The sequence below is a fragment of the Apis mellifera genome, linkage group LG5, assembly GCF_003254395.2.
Source record: "Apis mellifera strain DH4 linkage group LG5, Amel_HAv3.1, whole genome shotgun sequence".
Taxonomy (NCBI): Eukaryota; Metazoa; Arthropoda; class Insecta; order Hymenoptera; family Apidae; genus Apis; species Apis mellifera.
Window position 1 is genome coordinate 10505615 of NC_037642.1, and position 15900 is coordinate 10521514.

The 15900-nt window shown below is 41.4% G+C and overlaps 1 protein-coding gene across 7 annotated transcripts in view; it reads right to left on the reverse strand.

The window, feature by feature from the left end:
- The window catches only part of LOC100578865, a 192385-nt gene that overhangs the window by 30065 nt on the left and 146420 nt on the right, over window positions 1-15900 (reverse strand). For all 7 annotated transcript variants that reach the window (XM_006567761.3, XM_006567757.3, XM_016912303.2 and 4 more), the window contains 2 exons: window positions 9242-11082; window positions 8972-9167 (listed from right to left, as the gene is read on the reverse strand). In XM_006567761.3, coding sequence (XP_006567824.1) covers window positions 8975-9167; window positions 9242-10983 — 1935 coding nt within the window. In that variant the 5' untranslated portion in view covers window positions 10984-11082 and the 3' untranslated portion in view covers window positions 8972-8974. The remainder of the gene's footprint in view (window positions 1-8971; window positions 9168-9241; window positions 11083-15900) is intronic.

Here is a 15900-nt window from a genome sequence, read left to right on the forward strand (position 1 = left end):
AATGTTTCTCCCTCTGATAAACACCGGCGTTATCGAGAAAATAAATACGGATAGTCGTCCGTGTTCCTCGGATGGTTGGCGAAATTTTATTGCCGCCGTGTTAACGAACCGCAAGGGATAAAAACAAAGATTAAAGATATCGGAACGATCCAATATACTTCGCGAAGCGTACCGTTACGCGTTCATCAACCGTTCGCTTATCAACGATGAAGTAATTATTAATTAAATAATATAGGTAGCGGTTATCTTGCCGTACCCATCTCACACAGGCTAACCAGTTTTATTTCTAAGCATCGAAGCAGCGGATATTTTTCCCCCTTTTTCTTTTCCTCGACTTCATACTTCGGGCGCCTCTATTTGCCCATCTTCCTCTCGACTTTTTGCACACAACATCCAGTAAACGACCGTCCTCAACCGATTATAAATTGCGAGGCACAAGGTGAGGCGTGTCCTCTCTTCGAGTATCTCGTACGCGTGATCGTTGGAGGAGGAAAGTGAAGATCGCGTGGGCGTTGAAGGCCGATATGCTGTCACTATTATCACGTATCGACTCTCGATTCGCGTTCGATTGCCATCTCTCTGGGATTCGCGCAATCATACTTACTCCTTTCTCTTTTCTACCTTGGAAAAATAAAAAAATAGCAGCAGTGGAGATTTATTCGATGCGAATAATATATTCGAAATATTTTTAGAAATAACGAAAAATTTTTCAATTATTTTATTTTAAAGTTGATACGTTTCCCAAATTAATTTCCAAATTACAAAACACGTTTCAAAATTCGCTCACTTTCGAAAGATATCAACGATAAAAAGAGAAAGAAACGTCGAAACAGTAGCAAGTCGTCGAGCATAAAATCCTAGCACAACGATCGCTTGGAATCATCCCGATATCCGGGGATGCCATCCACTCGAGACACGCGCACCTTCCCAGACGCGGAAAATCGCAGCGAGATTCGTAGGTGGCATCGTCCTTTATCTCGTTTCCCCGGATGGAATCGGTGGCTTCGGTTGAAAATGGGTGAAAAAAGCGTTGGAGAGGGAGCCACGGTGGTGAACTATGCCGCGCGACGGCATCCACTTGGATGCCCGTGGCGATGTGGGCAGACAATGGCAGATACTGCGCATGCGTGTGTGTGCGCGCATGCGCGTGCGCGTGCGCCCATCGAGGTAACGAGCCACGGAGACTCGTCCCGTAATAATTTGCATGCGATGCAGCCGGTAATGCGATAAATATGCATGAATTCGGGCGCGCAAGAGTGAAAACACAGCTGCGCGGATGTCAGGGTCCGACGTGGCTTGCGACATGCCTGTCGATCATTCCGCGTGTCCCTTGGAATGGAGTATTTGTATCGGCAAGACGATGCACGATGCCCCTTCTCTTCCTTAGTATGGAAATTGTCTGGGCTTGGCGAGGAGGTGATAGAAGAATGGATAATGATCGGTCAGGTTTCTGGTGCGTTTAGAGGCGGAGAATGGATAATGATCGGCCGTGCGTTATGAATTTTCGATCACTGTCTACGGATATATTATCGCTCGGGCAAATTCCTCCCTTTTCTTTTCCTTTCTTTTCTTTTTTTTTTTTTTATAGCTTGGAGCGGGAATAATTTTATAGCTTGGAATAATGTCCAGGCTAGAATCGTTAAACGATCCTGAAGAATTGAATTTTTCTCATCAATGAAAAATTGTGCAAATTTATCCAATAAGGTTATCTTGTAAAATATATGCCGAGTGGTGATGTATAGATTTAATTCACAGTTGTTTGCGAAAAGAAATGGAAAATCCACTTGAATCATCAATATTTTTGGAGATTTAATAAGAACGCTTATAAGATAAATAAATTTTACGAATTATTTGTCCGTGGTATTTTGCCTCGAACTCGTTATGATAATATATTGTGTAATATATTTATATTATTTAAAAGAGTTAATTAATTAAAATTGTTTCAGATTTTTGTAAACAATATTCATACAAATTAATTATAAATTTAAATATAAATATAAGATTAAAAAAGTTAACAGAAAATTTTATTTCTATATTTTCAAAATAAATATATATATATTTATTCAATTTTATTAACTTATAAATTTAATTCATTTTTAAGTAAAATAATAATGACAATTTTTCGAGGAAATCCACGCATTTTAATTAAAAAAACGACGTCCATCGAAGCATCCAGAAGCACGATTAGGTAAGGTTAGGTTGCGTCATGGATGGTCGCCGATTAATATCGACAAATTCTACGACACGTTGCTGCGATTACCTTGCGGTGCCCCGAAGTAATCCTTCCGGATTTCCCGGAGAGCTGGCATTACGGATGGAAATTGGCCGATCTCTCTCGAGACTCGACGCTCGATATTATTATTGGCCGTGATCTATATTTTCGAGCGATCCTGCTTCCGTTCCATCCGCTGCGGATTTCATGGATCTCATGGGCCGGTATCTAACCTCCCCCTAAATAGCTCGTGGCCCATCGAAGGTAAACGATGCCGATCCAATCCGTCGAAAGCTGATGTTCGACCACTTATCAGCGAAACGCGTGGCGACGTTTCGATCTTGCAAATTGCCCGATCATCGTGAAACTTGGAATTTACCTACTCGGTTAACGAACCGAGCGGAAACTGTTTTCACCTTGGTTGTACGATAAAAAGTTGTACCGATATTAATTATATTAACGAGATTAATTTTTCTTCGAATATCCTTTTTTTCTTATTTTAATTATAAATTTTAATTCGATCAACTAAGAGAAGTATGATTGATTAATATTCGGTGGAGCTCGAAAAAAAATTAATATTTATAATTAATATAATTTAAAATTAATATATACTTTTTTAATTCCTGGAAATCGTTTACTCGTGTAGAATTTGGAAAAAAGGAAGGATAAGATGGTTAAGGTCGCTTCGAATAGGTTAATCGAGGGAGGATTCTTCCACCTTTTTCGTAGCCTGGCGATTTCCTTCGATCGAGGCCAAACACATCGATGTTGTCGAAAGAAAACAACAACTTTCTTACTTTGGTTCTCTGCCTACCAGCCGTAACGTGGCGTAGAGGGAGAGGCAGCCATTCGGTGGTACCTAATCGTTCCATTAAGTAATTAACCTGTAAATGATCAAATGTTCCGGTGAACGAGCACGACCATACCTTCTCCTTTAAACGATTTCACGTGAACCTCTTCTTTCCTCGTCGTGGGATGACTCAATTAGCGAAACGACGAAGCGACGCTAATCGATTTTCTAAATTCTCTAAACTTTGAACCTTTCTTTTTCTCCTTCTTTTTTAACCGTTTACGTTAACCCTTCCTTTTACAACGCGAGAAAACGAGATTCAATGGTATACGAACGTGATTCACCGATAACCAGTTCTGTTACAAGAGTTTAAATCACTTTCTAATATCCTTCTTAAACGAACGCAACATTTTTCGCATTAAATCATTCGTGTGTATATATACTTTTTACAATAAACGACTCGAAGACGTTAAATCGAAAATCTTCATCGATATGAAACACTGCATCGTGCGTGGAACAACGAATTAATAGAATCAATGGTGAATCAATCACTGCGATTCTCGATCATTTTTATCCTCATTGCTTCAACTCCCTCCCTCCTCCTTCTTTCTTTCCTCTTCTCGTTTTCTTACGTCAACGTAATTTTCCGGGGAAGCACAGGAGCCGGTTATTATTATACTCGACACGCGAATTCGATATCACAATCTCAGCGGGGATCACCCCGCCGCGAGAAACTCATCCGCCGTTTAGCTTTCCATCGAGCGTGACTTTCGTGACTCCGCGTCTCCATTATGCTAATTTCGGAATAGAAGGATGAAAAACTCGGATATATAACAACGCGAGTCGTGGTTTATTATCGTTAATTGCGAAAAACCATCCTGTTTCTCGATTCAGAAATAGGCAGAGAGAGAGAGAGAGAGAAAGAGGGAGAGTTTCACTTATCGAAGGGGAAAGGAATGGAATGTTGTCAGCCGTCATTGAGACGTATCGGTCTAAAATCGTTTTTCCATATTCGTGTTTCCGACCCATTATCGTCCACGCATTTGAAAAATGTAGAGAGAAAGAGAAAGACATTGGGAAAAGCGTGGTATTCGAAATACGAGCGATCGTCCGGATTTGCATTCTGATCGGGTCGGCGACGAGTAACGAGATTTAAATTAAAAGAAGAAGAAAAATGTAAATTGATACATTCGCGGAATACTAATGGGGGATCGATTCTGGACGTTGAAAAAAAAGAGGGAGAGAAAAAAAGAAAGATAAAAGTTGGTGGATACAGGATCGGGTTATTAAGCGTTTTAATTCCATCGTTGGGTAAGCGCGCCTGTGCAATAGGCAACCGGCACGGTACGGCTTCGTATGGAGTAATAATTTAATCGGCGTTATCAACGATCCCAATGTGATCATAATTGGAACTTGGTGACTGCAAGTTTGCAAGTTTCGTTTAATGAAGATATATGTCGGAGGGGAGGGAGGAGAAAATGAGCACTAGGAATTGGAAACCACGTGTTTGACAAAAACGAGGGAAAACAGGCTACCAGAATTTCAACTTGTTCACTCATCAATCATAAGATACGATCCAGATCCTCGTTTCGCGGAAGAAGAACAAGTTCGGCTCGCATGATTGCCTCCTCGTACATCTTACTTAACGAGTTCTATGCAAATTTTGTTAACCTTTTAAATAACTTATTTCATCAGTGTATATAATATAAATAATTATTATTTTTTTTTTAATATCATCATCGAAATAAATGTGTACAATAAGACGTAATATTTTCCATTTATGTTTTATTGTATTTATTTATTTATTTATTTTTTCTGCCACGAATTTGTCACGTTCCACGTGGAGAAATATCTCGGTTTTAAGGAGCGTTCTAAGGAGCGTTCAAGAGCCGTTCCACTGTTTTATGCGAAATTGCCCCGTCTGCTTGTCACTTGCGGCTAGCCGCAGGCGGTTCGTGGCCTGGCTGCGTGCACACGCATAATCAAGCCGCGACAGTTGAAAATTACCAGGTGTCCCTTGGACGAAACGTAAAGGGAGGACGACGCTGCTGGTTAATTAATTAAACAGGAAACACCGACCTTGAGCATCCTTCACCGGGGAGGAGGCATGGAGTGGTGCGTCCCAGCCGGCCAACCGAGGGGTCGTTAATGTACAGGCAAAAATTACACGTTGCGTTTTCTTTCACAATGCCTCATTCACGCACCATTCTTTCTCGATATTCTCGATAAAAAAAATGTTATGCTTTTTTCAACACGTCCTCTATCGCCACTCGCCATCTCTCAATATACCCGATTATAATTCGCCATTTTTCAACAAGTCTTGCTTGCCAGTCTCTCTCGAACCAGCAGAAAGGAAGAGAGAGCGAGACTCGATTTTGAAAAACATTATAAATTATTATACAATATTTATATATGTTATATATATTATCAATACTTGATTGATTTGTAATTTTTCGATGTTTTCTTACGTATATATTCGAGTCACGAATAATTCTGCTTTCCAAATGATCGCTCGAGTTTATAAACGGAAAGGAAGAGAGAAAACAATTTCAGTGAGGCTCGATTTTGAAAAATATTATAAATTATTATTATTTTATATATATTGTTAATACTTGATTGATTTTCTTCATAATTTTTCGACACATTTTCTTAGATATATATTCACGAATAATTCTGCTTCCCAAATAAATGATCGCTCGAGTTTGTAAACGGAAAGGAAGAGAAAGAGAGAGAGAATAATTTCAGAGAGGCTCGATTTTGAAAAACATTATAAATTATTATTATTATACATTGTCAATACTTGATTTCCTGATTGATTTTTCTTTCATAATTTTTCGACATGTTTTCTTACGTTATATTCGAATCACGAATAATTCTGTTTCCCAAATAAATGATCGCTCGAGTTTGTAAACGAAAAGGAACAGAGAGCAGAGCAAGTTCAGATTCGATTTTGAAAAATATTACTCCTTTTCCAATGTTCTCTATCACAATTTACTATATTTTCTTTAATGCTAATATAATGGATTACAATTTTCTTTATAGTTTTAGGTATGTAGAAGCAGTGTATTCGAGTCATATAAAATAATTCTGTTTCCAAATGATCGACATTTGTCGTTTGTTCGCGAGAGAAGATGAATTAAATGAGATTCGATTCTGAAGAACATTATAAATTATTATATACAGTGGATAACGAAATATACAACGATTTTAAACAGCGTGGATCGTGAAAGAATCGTGTACAATATTCATTAAATACTTCCTATATAACAGAGTTCGGATATAAATCCAATAGAAAATTTGAGAATTGCAAAAAATTAAACAAATTTTAAAAGCTTAAAGAAAAAATTACAGAAATAAGAAATTTTATCAAAATCACGATATGGAACAAATTATTATTAAATTCAAAGATGGTCCAACGAAATAATTAATTAAATAAAACCGATATATGAAGCGTTCATTTTTAAATTTTGCCAATAATAATCTTTAAGATTTTTCCTTCTACTATACACCTCTCATTAAACAAGTTTCTTTACATATATATTTCGTTCATTTAAAAAATTGTACTTTATATCACCAATACAATCGATTGCAATTTCCTTCATAATTTTTCAATAAGATATCTCGAGACAGAATATTATAAATAGTTCCATTTCGACTCAATCTGTTCACAAGTCTTCTTAAGAAGACTTCGCCTCAAGATTCTTCTTGATCCAAATCAATAAGATCTCCCTCTTTTCCTTTTCCACGCAACCGAATATATTAACGTTAACCCGCCTCGTTCCACGCGCTCCCGGCTCGAATTCTCTCCCAGTTCAATTCTCGAGTAATCATAATTTTCATAATGAACGGTGGAAAGTGGAGGCAGGCCGGTCGAAAGGGGGAGGCGCGGGCGACCGGAAGCCACGGTTTGTTCAGCCGTTGAACCTGCTCTCGTTCGATTCCGCTCACGGAGCGGCTCCCAGGCAAACCAGAGCCATTACATCGGCGTGCTTAGGACGACGTTACGTATCCCCGGGCCCTCTTCTTCTTCTCCTCCTCCTCCTTTTCCCGATTCCCTCTCGTTATCTCCTCCTTCCTTCTCTCTCACTTCGATATTCGAACGAGATATTTCGTGAATCGATGCGACAGTATTTATTTGATGATCGATACTTTTCCAATCTTTTTATAATTTTATAATAAATGATATGAATGGGTAGATATTTTTATCTCAAATTTAGATCGAAATAGGTGATATTTCGGTGAATCTCATAGCCGACAATATTTATTTGATTTATCGATACTTTCCCAATTTTTTTATTTTATAATAAATGATATGAATGGGTAGATTTTTTTTTATCTCAAACTTAGATCGAAATAGGTGATCGATATTCGAACGAGATATTTCGGTGAATCTCACAGCCATCGAACAATATTTATTTTTGTTCGATCATCGATACTTTCCCAAACTCTTTATAATTTTATAATAAATGATATGAATGAAATTTTTTATCTCAAACTTAGATCGAAATAGGTGATATTTCGGTGAATCTCACAGCCATCGATGCGACAATATTTATTTGATGATCTTTGGGATATTTTCCTAATCTCTTTATAATTTTATAATAAACGATATGAATGGATAGATTTTTTTATCTCAAATTTAGATCGAAATAGATGATATTTCGGTGAATCTCATAGCCGATGCGACAATATTTATTTGATGATCGATATTTTCCCAATCTCTTTATAATTTTACAATAAATGATATGAATGGGTAGATTTTTTTATCTCAAACTTAGATCGAAATTAATATATTTTGGTGGATGCAATAGAAACGATTATTTTCAAAATTTTCGAGTCTTGAAAGTGTGGAATAAATAGTAACAAAATTAGTTGGAACGAAGATGACTTCGATTTTATTAGATTCATTAAAAAATTTATAGAGGGAAGCAAAATAGGAATGAAGATAGAGTGTAAGAAGGTGAAAAATAAAATTTGTAGATTTGCTCTCGACAAAGTAAGAAAGATCCTAATAATTACTTTATTATCAAAATATCGCACGAAATAACGATATATATATAGACTTTAATATTCGACAAACTTTCTTCGTTTAAAGATACATAAAATATTAAAATACAAAAGTTTTATTCGTGCTTGAAATCGTTTCAATCCCCCGCTTAAAACTTCCTCTCCTTTTTCTTCTCCTTTTATCCTTGACTCTGATACATAATCCAGCTTATTTGTCCACGGATTTTTAACGATTACTTAAATAGCTTCTACGTTGAGAATAATACAACAAGGATTGAACGTAGAACGCGATTCAAAGCTCTCCAAAGGTGAACATAATTGATCTCCAACTCGCAGTACTCCTCCAAGCTCCGTTATTAAATAAAACGATTCTATCTAAGCTTCTACCTTACCAACAGAAGATTCAAACGTTTGCGTATAATAAAACACGTTGGAAACACGATTACAATCCTCCGCAATTAAGAGAAGGAGAAACGTCGCATTCGAACTGTGCGCTCGTACAAATTCGTTCCCTTCAGTTGAAACGAGATGGAAAATAAAAATCAACGATAATTCGTAATAAGACACGACCGCTTCCTGGATGTCGCGTTTCCGAGATTATGAAGGTGGCGGCGATTAAACGAGAGTCAATGGATGGAGAAACACTTTTACAACGGCCACTAAAACGCTTCGTTAATACCGGGCATCCCGTAAATTTAACGAGGGCTGTCCATCCTCCAACCGCGCCATAACTGGTGCAATGACTCGATAAAACGTACGAGAAAAGCCTGATCCCGTGAAGACACGGAACCGCCGTGAATTATATTAATATATTTATAATTCAATTAACGTATTACTTATATTTATAAAAGTCGAGAGACGATGGAAGGATAAAAAGATTGGAGGGAAAAAGGCTACTGATCTTCCTTCCAGAAATCTAAATAAAGGAAATTTATATATATTGTATTTATATCATTACTCACGAGTTAGAGGTAGAGCGTGCTAACGCGTCGGGGTGCCACCACGGTGACGGCCAGACGTGGTCCGCATTTGGTGGGGGGCAGCGGTGCGGCGGTGGCCGGCGGCGGGGTTTCCGGCCTCGCGCAGCCGAGGCCGCTTCCGCCGCGCAGCTCCCACACTAAATTCGTCAACGAGCGCGGTCTGCTCAGACGCCTCGATCTGGCGAGAAAGAATTACGATAATTTTCATCGCTTGGAGGAAAGTGAAAGAAAAGAAAGTAAAAGAAAGAGTACCTCTTTTCGGGCAGCTTAGCACCAGCACCAGAGTCGCCCGAGGTTCTGCCCCCCGAGTGGCTCGAGTCGAGGGTCCCGTCGAGCTCCATGGCCTGTTGCAGGTTCGTCAAGCTCTTGTATCTGATGTTGAAAAGGGGGGAGCCCCCCTTGTACCCGGGCGGGGTCTCCTTCAGAGGGGACGCGCTCTTCTGCCTCATGAGGGGGCGCCCCCTCTGGGTGCCGCTGTTCTTCACGTAAAGCTTGGCCAGGGGTGGCTTCTCGGCCCTCGGCTGCGGCGCCTCCTTCACGGCGCGCCTCGTCCTCTTCTCGGCCTGGATCTTCTTGGTCGGTATCGTCTCGATGGGCGGCGGTTCCGGTCTGTCGTCGAGCAGTGGCGCGACGGTGACGGTGACGGGGGTGAGGGGCGGGCTGGACGACCCCGCCTGCGGCAGCGGGCTCTCGTAAGGGGACCTCACGCTCTTCGGCAGCGGGGCGAAACCCCGCACGTAGTCGTAAATCTGATCGATCTCGTCGTACTCCTCGGTGCACGCCGAGGGCGGCACGCGATTCTCGTCCCTCGCGTAGCCGGACGAGGGCGGCTGCTGCTGCTGCTGTTGCTGTTGCTGCTGCTGTTGCTGCTGCTGCTGCTGGCCGTTGCTGTGATAGTGGTGGTGGTGGTGGTGGTGGTGGGTGGCCGCGTTGCTCCTGTGGTGAGGAAGGGGCCCGTTGTTGTCCGAGGTGGCGGCCGAGGACCGCCTCAGGAAACCCGACCCGCCTCTCGTCTGCCTGGCCGCCTGCTTGCTCTCGCCCAGCCGCCCGTCCAGCACGTGGGCCCGGTCCGCCACGTCGGCCACCAGCCGCGACGCCCGCTCCACCAGCCTGCCGAACTCCTGCATCGACCTCAGCGCCTCCTCGTTCCTCGCCTTGACCAGCTTGAGCGGCGCGGCCAGCGGCAGCGCCACCGCCGCCCCCTCTCGCTGCAACGGCAACGCGAACACGTGCTCCTCCTCGAACGTGGACAGCAGCCTGAGCTCGGGCACGAACTGCGACGACGACTTCAACCCCCTCGGCGGCTGCCCGTGCACCAGCCGCACCGTCAGCGGCAGACGCTTGCTGAGCAACGCGCGGGCCGTGTGCACGCCGCTTATGTTGTCCTCGCGCGCCACCGCGCTGAAACGGCCCCGCTGATCCATCCCGAGCAGCACGCTCTCCCCCCGACAGTCCACGCAACGGAGGAATCTGCCGCGGCCGGGCAGAGTCACCTCGCCCGCGGTGACGATCGTCTCGCCCGCGGCCAGGGTCCTGGTCCCCTCCGGGACCACCAGCCCCGACTCGTCGTCCACCCTGCACGCTATGCCGCGCACCGTCTCCCGCACCAGGGCGCCCTCCTCGGGGCAACGGCGGGACAGCTCGTTCACCGACTCTATCCCGCGCACCGCCCTCCCCTCCTCGCTCAGTATCTCGAAGTAGCCGGCGTACGAGTCGGGGATGGCGAGCCTCGGCCCCACCCCGACCACCCTCCTCCCCTCCTTGATCTTCACCGCCTGGGCGACGATCTTGCGCCGCCTGCCGGCCGACACGAGGAGGGCAGTGCTCTGCAGGCTGGGCGCCGGCAGGGTGGGCACCCCCAGCCCCCCGTACTGGCCCTTCGTGATCTTGATCACCGCGGGCAGACGATACTTGGAGACGAACTCGCGGAGGTAGGTCGCCTCCTCGGCCCACCGCGCCGCCGCAACCACGATCTGACCGTCGGTCGCGGCCATCGCCGCGCTACAACGCCGCCTCTCTCGCGTCCGATCCCTCCGCCTCCGGCCGATAGGGTGCCGCTACTGCCGATCCGACGCCGCGCCTCTATGCTCCATCTGCAATCCATCAGCTCCCATTAATATTTTTCTTCGTATTTCATTTCTACGAGTTATTATATCGAGGTTAATGGGATTTATTAACCAACCCTTTGCGCTCTGTCGTTGCTTTCCTTCTTTGTATTCAATTTCTTCGAATAGTGTACAAATTCAGAAACTTTGAAAATAATATTTGGACCAACGTCCAAGATCTACTTTGAAAAAAAAATTCGATCTTGTATTATTCTGCACTCCATAAAATTATAGATATATAAGAATCGAACGCAAAGGGTTGATGAATGCCTCGAGCTTTTCTTCAATTCTCACGTACTTATCGAAGGAAGGGATTCGAATTCGAGGCGCAACATTTCCCCTGTATTCAATTTCTTCGAATAGTCTACAAATTCAGAAACTTTGAAAATAATATCGTACTTGGACCAATCAAGATCTAATTTGAAGTAATATTATATGAAACTTCAGAATCGAACGCAAAGGGTTGATGCATTCATGCCTCGAGCTTTTCTTCAATTCTCACGTACTTATCGAAGGAAGGGATTCGAATTCGAGGCGCAACATTTCCCCTGTATTCAATTTCTTCGAATAGTGTACAAATTCAGAAACTTTGAAAATAATGGACCAACGTCCAAGATCTAATTTGAAAAAAAAATTCGATCTTGTATTATTCTGCACTCCATAAAATTATAGATATATAAGAATCGAACGCAAAGGGTTGATGAATGCCTCGAGCTTTTCTTCAATTCTTATCGAAGGAAGGGATTCGAATTCGAGGCGCAACATTTCCCCTGTATTCAATTTCTTCGAATAGTGTACAAATTCAGAAACTTTGAAAATAATATTTGGATCAACGTCCAAGATCTACTTTGAAAAAAAAATTCGATCTTGTATTATTCTGCACTCCATAAAATTATAGATATATAAGAATCGAACGCAAAGGGTTGATGAATGCCTCGAGCTTTTCTTCAATTCTCACGTACTTATCGAAGGAAGGGATTCGAATTCGAGGCGCAACATTTCCCCTGTATTCAATTTCTTCGAATAGTCTACAAATTCAGAAACTTTGAAAATAATATTTGGACCAACGTCCAAGATCTATTTTGAAAAAAAAATTCGATCTTGTATTATTCTGCACTCCATAAAATTATAGATATATAAGAATCGAACGCAAAGGGTTGATGCATGCCTCGAGCTTTTCTTCAATTCTCACGTATTTATCGAAGGAAGGGATTCGAATTCGAGGCGCAACATTTCCCCTTTCGACTCGAGGGAGTATAACGAATGGAAAGCCCGTTAGAGGCTTGCCTAACGAACTGTGTACGAACTGGGCGGTGGCCTCGATTGTTTCGAATTTCACGAAAGGGGAGGAAGCGAGGATCGTGACCGAGCGATCGGGGATCGCGTTAAAAACCGATTCCCAATTGCTTCACGGTTGTGCCGATCGCCACGGAAATTCCGCGCCGTTTCGTAACGGTTGGGGCGGGGTGACTCGACAGAGAGGCGCACGCTCTTCCGTCTTATCTCTCCTCCAAACTGTTGTTCCTGAATCGTTAATTTCTTTTTTTGGAGGGAGAAAGGGAAATTTTTGACCTGAGAATTGCTTTCACGGTGAATCGAGATGCAATCTTAATTTTCATCTAGAGTTAGTTTTAAAATAATTCGCGAAATTAGATTTCTTCGATCCGGAGTCTATGGCTGTTGGTTAGTCAGACGTGTTACGTAAATTGTAGTCGATTATCGAGATTAATTAAGTTTCCTTGATGAAAGTGAATCGAATGCAATTTTTGAGAGATGAAATTTCGATCATAATTAATTCTTTAGATACTCTTGTCGATAAGTTAATTAACCATAAATCGTGGATCTGTTCCGTTCGATTATCAAGATTCTATCAGTTTTTCGAAGAGATGAGAGTGAATCAAATGTTTGCAACGAAATTTCTGAGAGAATTTGAAATTCCAATTATATAGAATCCACATCGAGATCTTAATTTTCAAGTCTACTACTATCAACAAGATAAATATTCTTAAAATCATATATCGCCTTTCTTTGCGAGCAAATGCAATTTTCAATAACAGAGAATCCCTTTCCTTCAATTTCTCTCCCCTTTTCCAAACTCCATCTCCACTAGTACAATCTCCATAGAATCTTACAAATTTTTCTCAAAAGAAACACCACAACTCTCCCTTCTAAATCACTCGAATTCCACGAAACCCTGCTCGATCCATCATCCATCCCTCCGGTGGCCACACGGAAGCGACGCACGGAAGGATCCACGGATCCGGATCGTATGTAACGCCGCTGGTAATTTATCGGCCGGCCCGTGTGAAAGAGGCCCCATTCAGGGGCCCCCTCTGCGCATATACACACGTATATATATATATATATATATATATATATATATATACATACACAGCCACGAGGGGGATAATGAAATCGCTTGGTGAAAATCGAGCCGTCTGAAAGCGGGGAGGGAGAGGCGTTCGAGATGGCCCGCGGCAAGCCTGAGATAAGCTCACGGGGTGACCAATGACCCGGGGCGTCGTGACAGGCGCGCCTCTAGGAAGTTATTCGACACACTCCTCTCCTGTCCCGTATTCACCTACACGACTCGCCTTCGCCTCTCTCTTCCTCTCTACTTCATTACTGTCTCTCCATTTCCCAGTTCGAGGCCCACAACGAGAGAATCTCTCGAACACACGTAGAGAAGGCTTTCACGCCAGACGAGATCTCTTCTATGGAAACAGAGAGGAGAGAGAGAGAGGAGCTCGATGCAAATTTCTTATTCGAATTTTTCTCCTCTCTTTTGCTCGAGGTGGAGAGGGAGAGGTTTGATCGAACGCAGGAAACCGTTAACCGTTCCTCGGCCGTGCGTGTTCCTCTGATAAGCCGATTACGCGATACGGGAACAGACGGATCGCATTGTATCTTGATACGAAGATCTTTTTCTTTACCTCGATTAAAGGAACTTGAAAGGATTCTCTGATTTTTAAAGGAAGATAAAGAGAGAGAGAGAGAGAGAAAGAGAGAAATCGGCACTTTTTATTGAAACTTCTTCCTTTCTTCTGAAATTCTACGACTCGTGTCTACTCTTGAAATAATAATTCTTGGCGCTTGATAATTACACCAATTCTTACGAATTTCATCTTTTTAAGAAATGATCGATACGAAGATCTTTTTCTTTACCTCGATTAGAACAACTTGAAAGGGATTCCTCTGATTTTTAAAGGAAGATAGAGAGAGAGAGAGAGAGAGAGAGAGAGAGAGAGAGAGAGAGAGAGAGAGAGAGAGAGAGAAATCGGCACTTTTATTGAAACTTCTTCCTTTCTGAAATGAATTCTACGACTCGTGTCCACTCTTGAAATAATAATTCTTGGCGCTTGATAATTACACCAATTCTTACGAATTTCATCTTTTTAAGAAATGATCGATACGAAGATCTTTTTCTTTACCTCGATTAGAGGAACTTGAAAGGATTCTCTGATTTTTAAAGGAATATAAAGAGAGAGAGAGAGAGAGAGAGAAATCGGCACTTTTATTGAAACTTTTTCCTTTCTGAATTTTATGACTCTATTCTTGAAATAATAATTCCTGGTTCTTGATAATTACACCGTTCTTACGAATTTCATCTTTTTAAGAAATGATCGCATAATCATCTGTTTAAAAAATGATCGATACGAAGATCTTTTTCTTTACCTCGATTAAAGGAACTTGAAAGGATCCTCTGATTTTTAAAGGAAAATAAAGAGAGAGAGAGAGAAATTGGAACTTTTTATTGAAACTTCTTCCTTTCTTCTGAAATTCTACGACTCGTGTTTACTCTTGAAATAATAATTCTTGGCTCTTGATAATTACACCGTTCTTACGAATTTCATCTTTTTAAGAAATGATCGATACGAAGATCTTTTTCTTTATCTCGATTAGAGAAACTTGAAAGGGGTTCCTCTGATTTTTAGGGAAAGGAAGATAAAGAGAGAGAGAGAGAGAAATCGGCACTTTTATTGAAACTTTTTCCTTTCTAAAATTCTACGATTCGTGTCTATTCTTAAAGAAATAATAATTCTTGGCTCTTGATAATTACACCGTTCTTACGAATTTCATCTTTTTAAGAAATGATCACATAATCATCTTTTTAAGAAATGATCGATACGAAGATTTTTTTCTTTACTTCGATTAGAGCAACTTGAAAGAATCCTCTGATTTTTAAAGGAAGATAAAGAGAGAGAGAGAGAAATTGATACTTTTTATTGAAACTTTTTCCTTTCTGAAATTCTACGACTCGTGTTCTATTCTTGAAATAATAATTCTTGGCTCTTGATAATTGCACCGTTCTTACGAATTTCATCTTTTTAACAAAGGATCGCATAATCATCTTTTTAAGAAATGATCGATACGAAGATCTTTTTCTTTACCTCGATTAGAGCAACTTGAAAGGATCCTCTGATTTTTAAAGGAAGATAAAGAGAGAGAGAGAGAAATCGGCACTTTTTATTGAAACTTCTTCCTTTCTGAAATTCTACGACTCGTGTCCACTCTTATTACACCGTTCTTACGAATTTTATCTTTTTAACAAATGATCGCATAAACGAGAAGAATGCATAAAAAGAATCTTCTTTTCCCTCTTTAAAAAAAAATATAACATAAATAATGCAATTATCTTCTGACAAGTCTTTCTAAAACTTTTAAAATTCGAAAAAAGATAAATATCGTGAGAAAAGAAAAAAATAAAGGAAGAATGTCGAGTATCCTCTAATAAAGCAAAAAATCGATCGAGAGACGGTGTACAATACCGACTGCGATTATCTCGGAAAAATCGAACAATAGGAT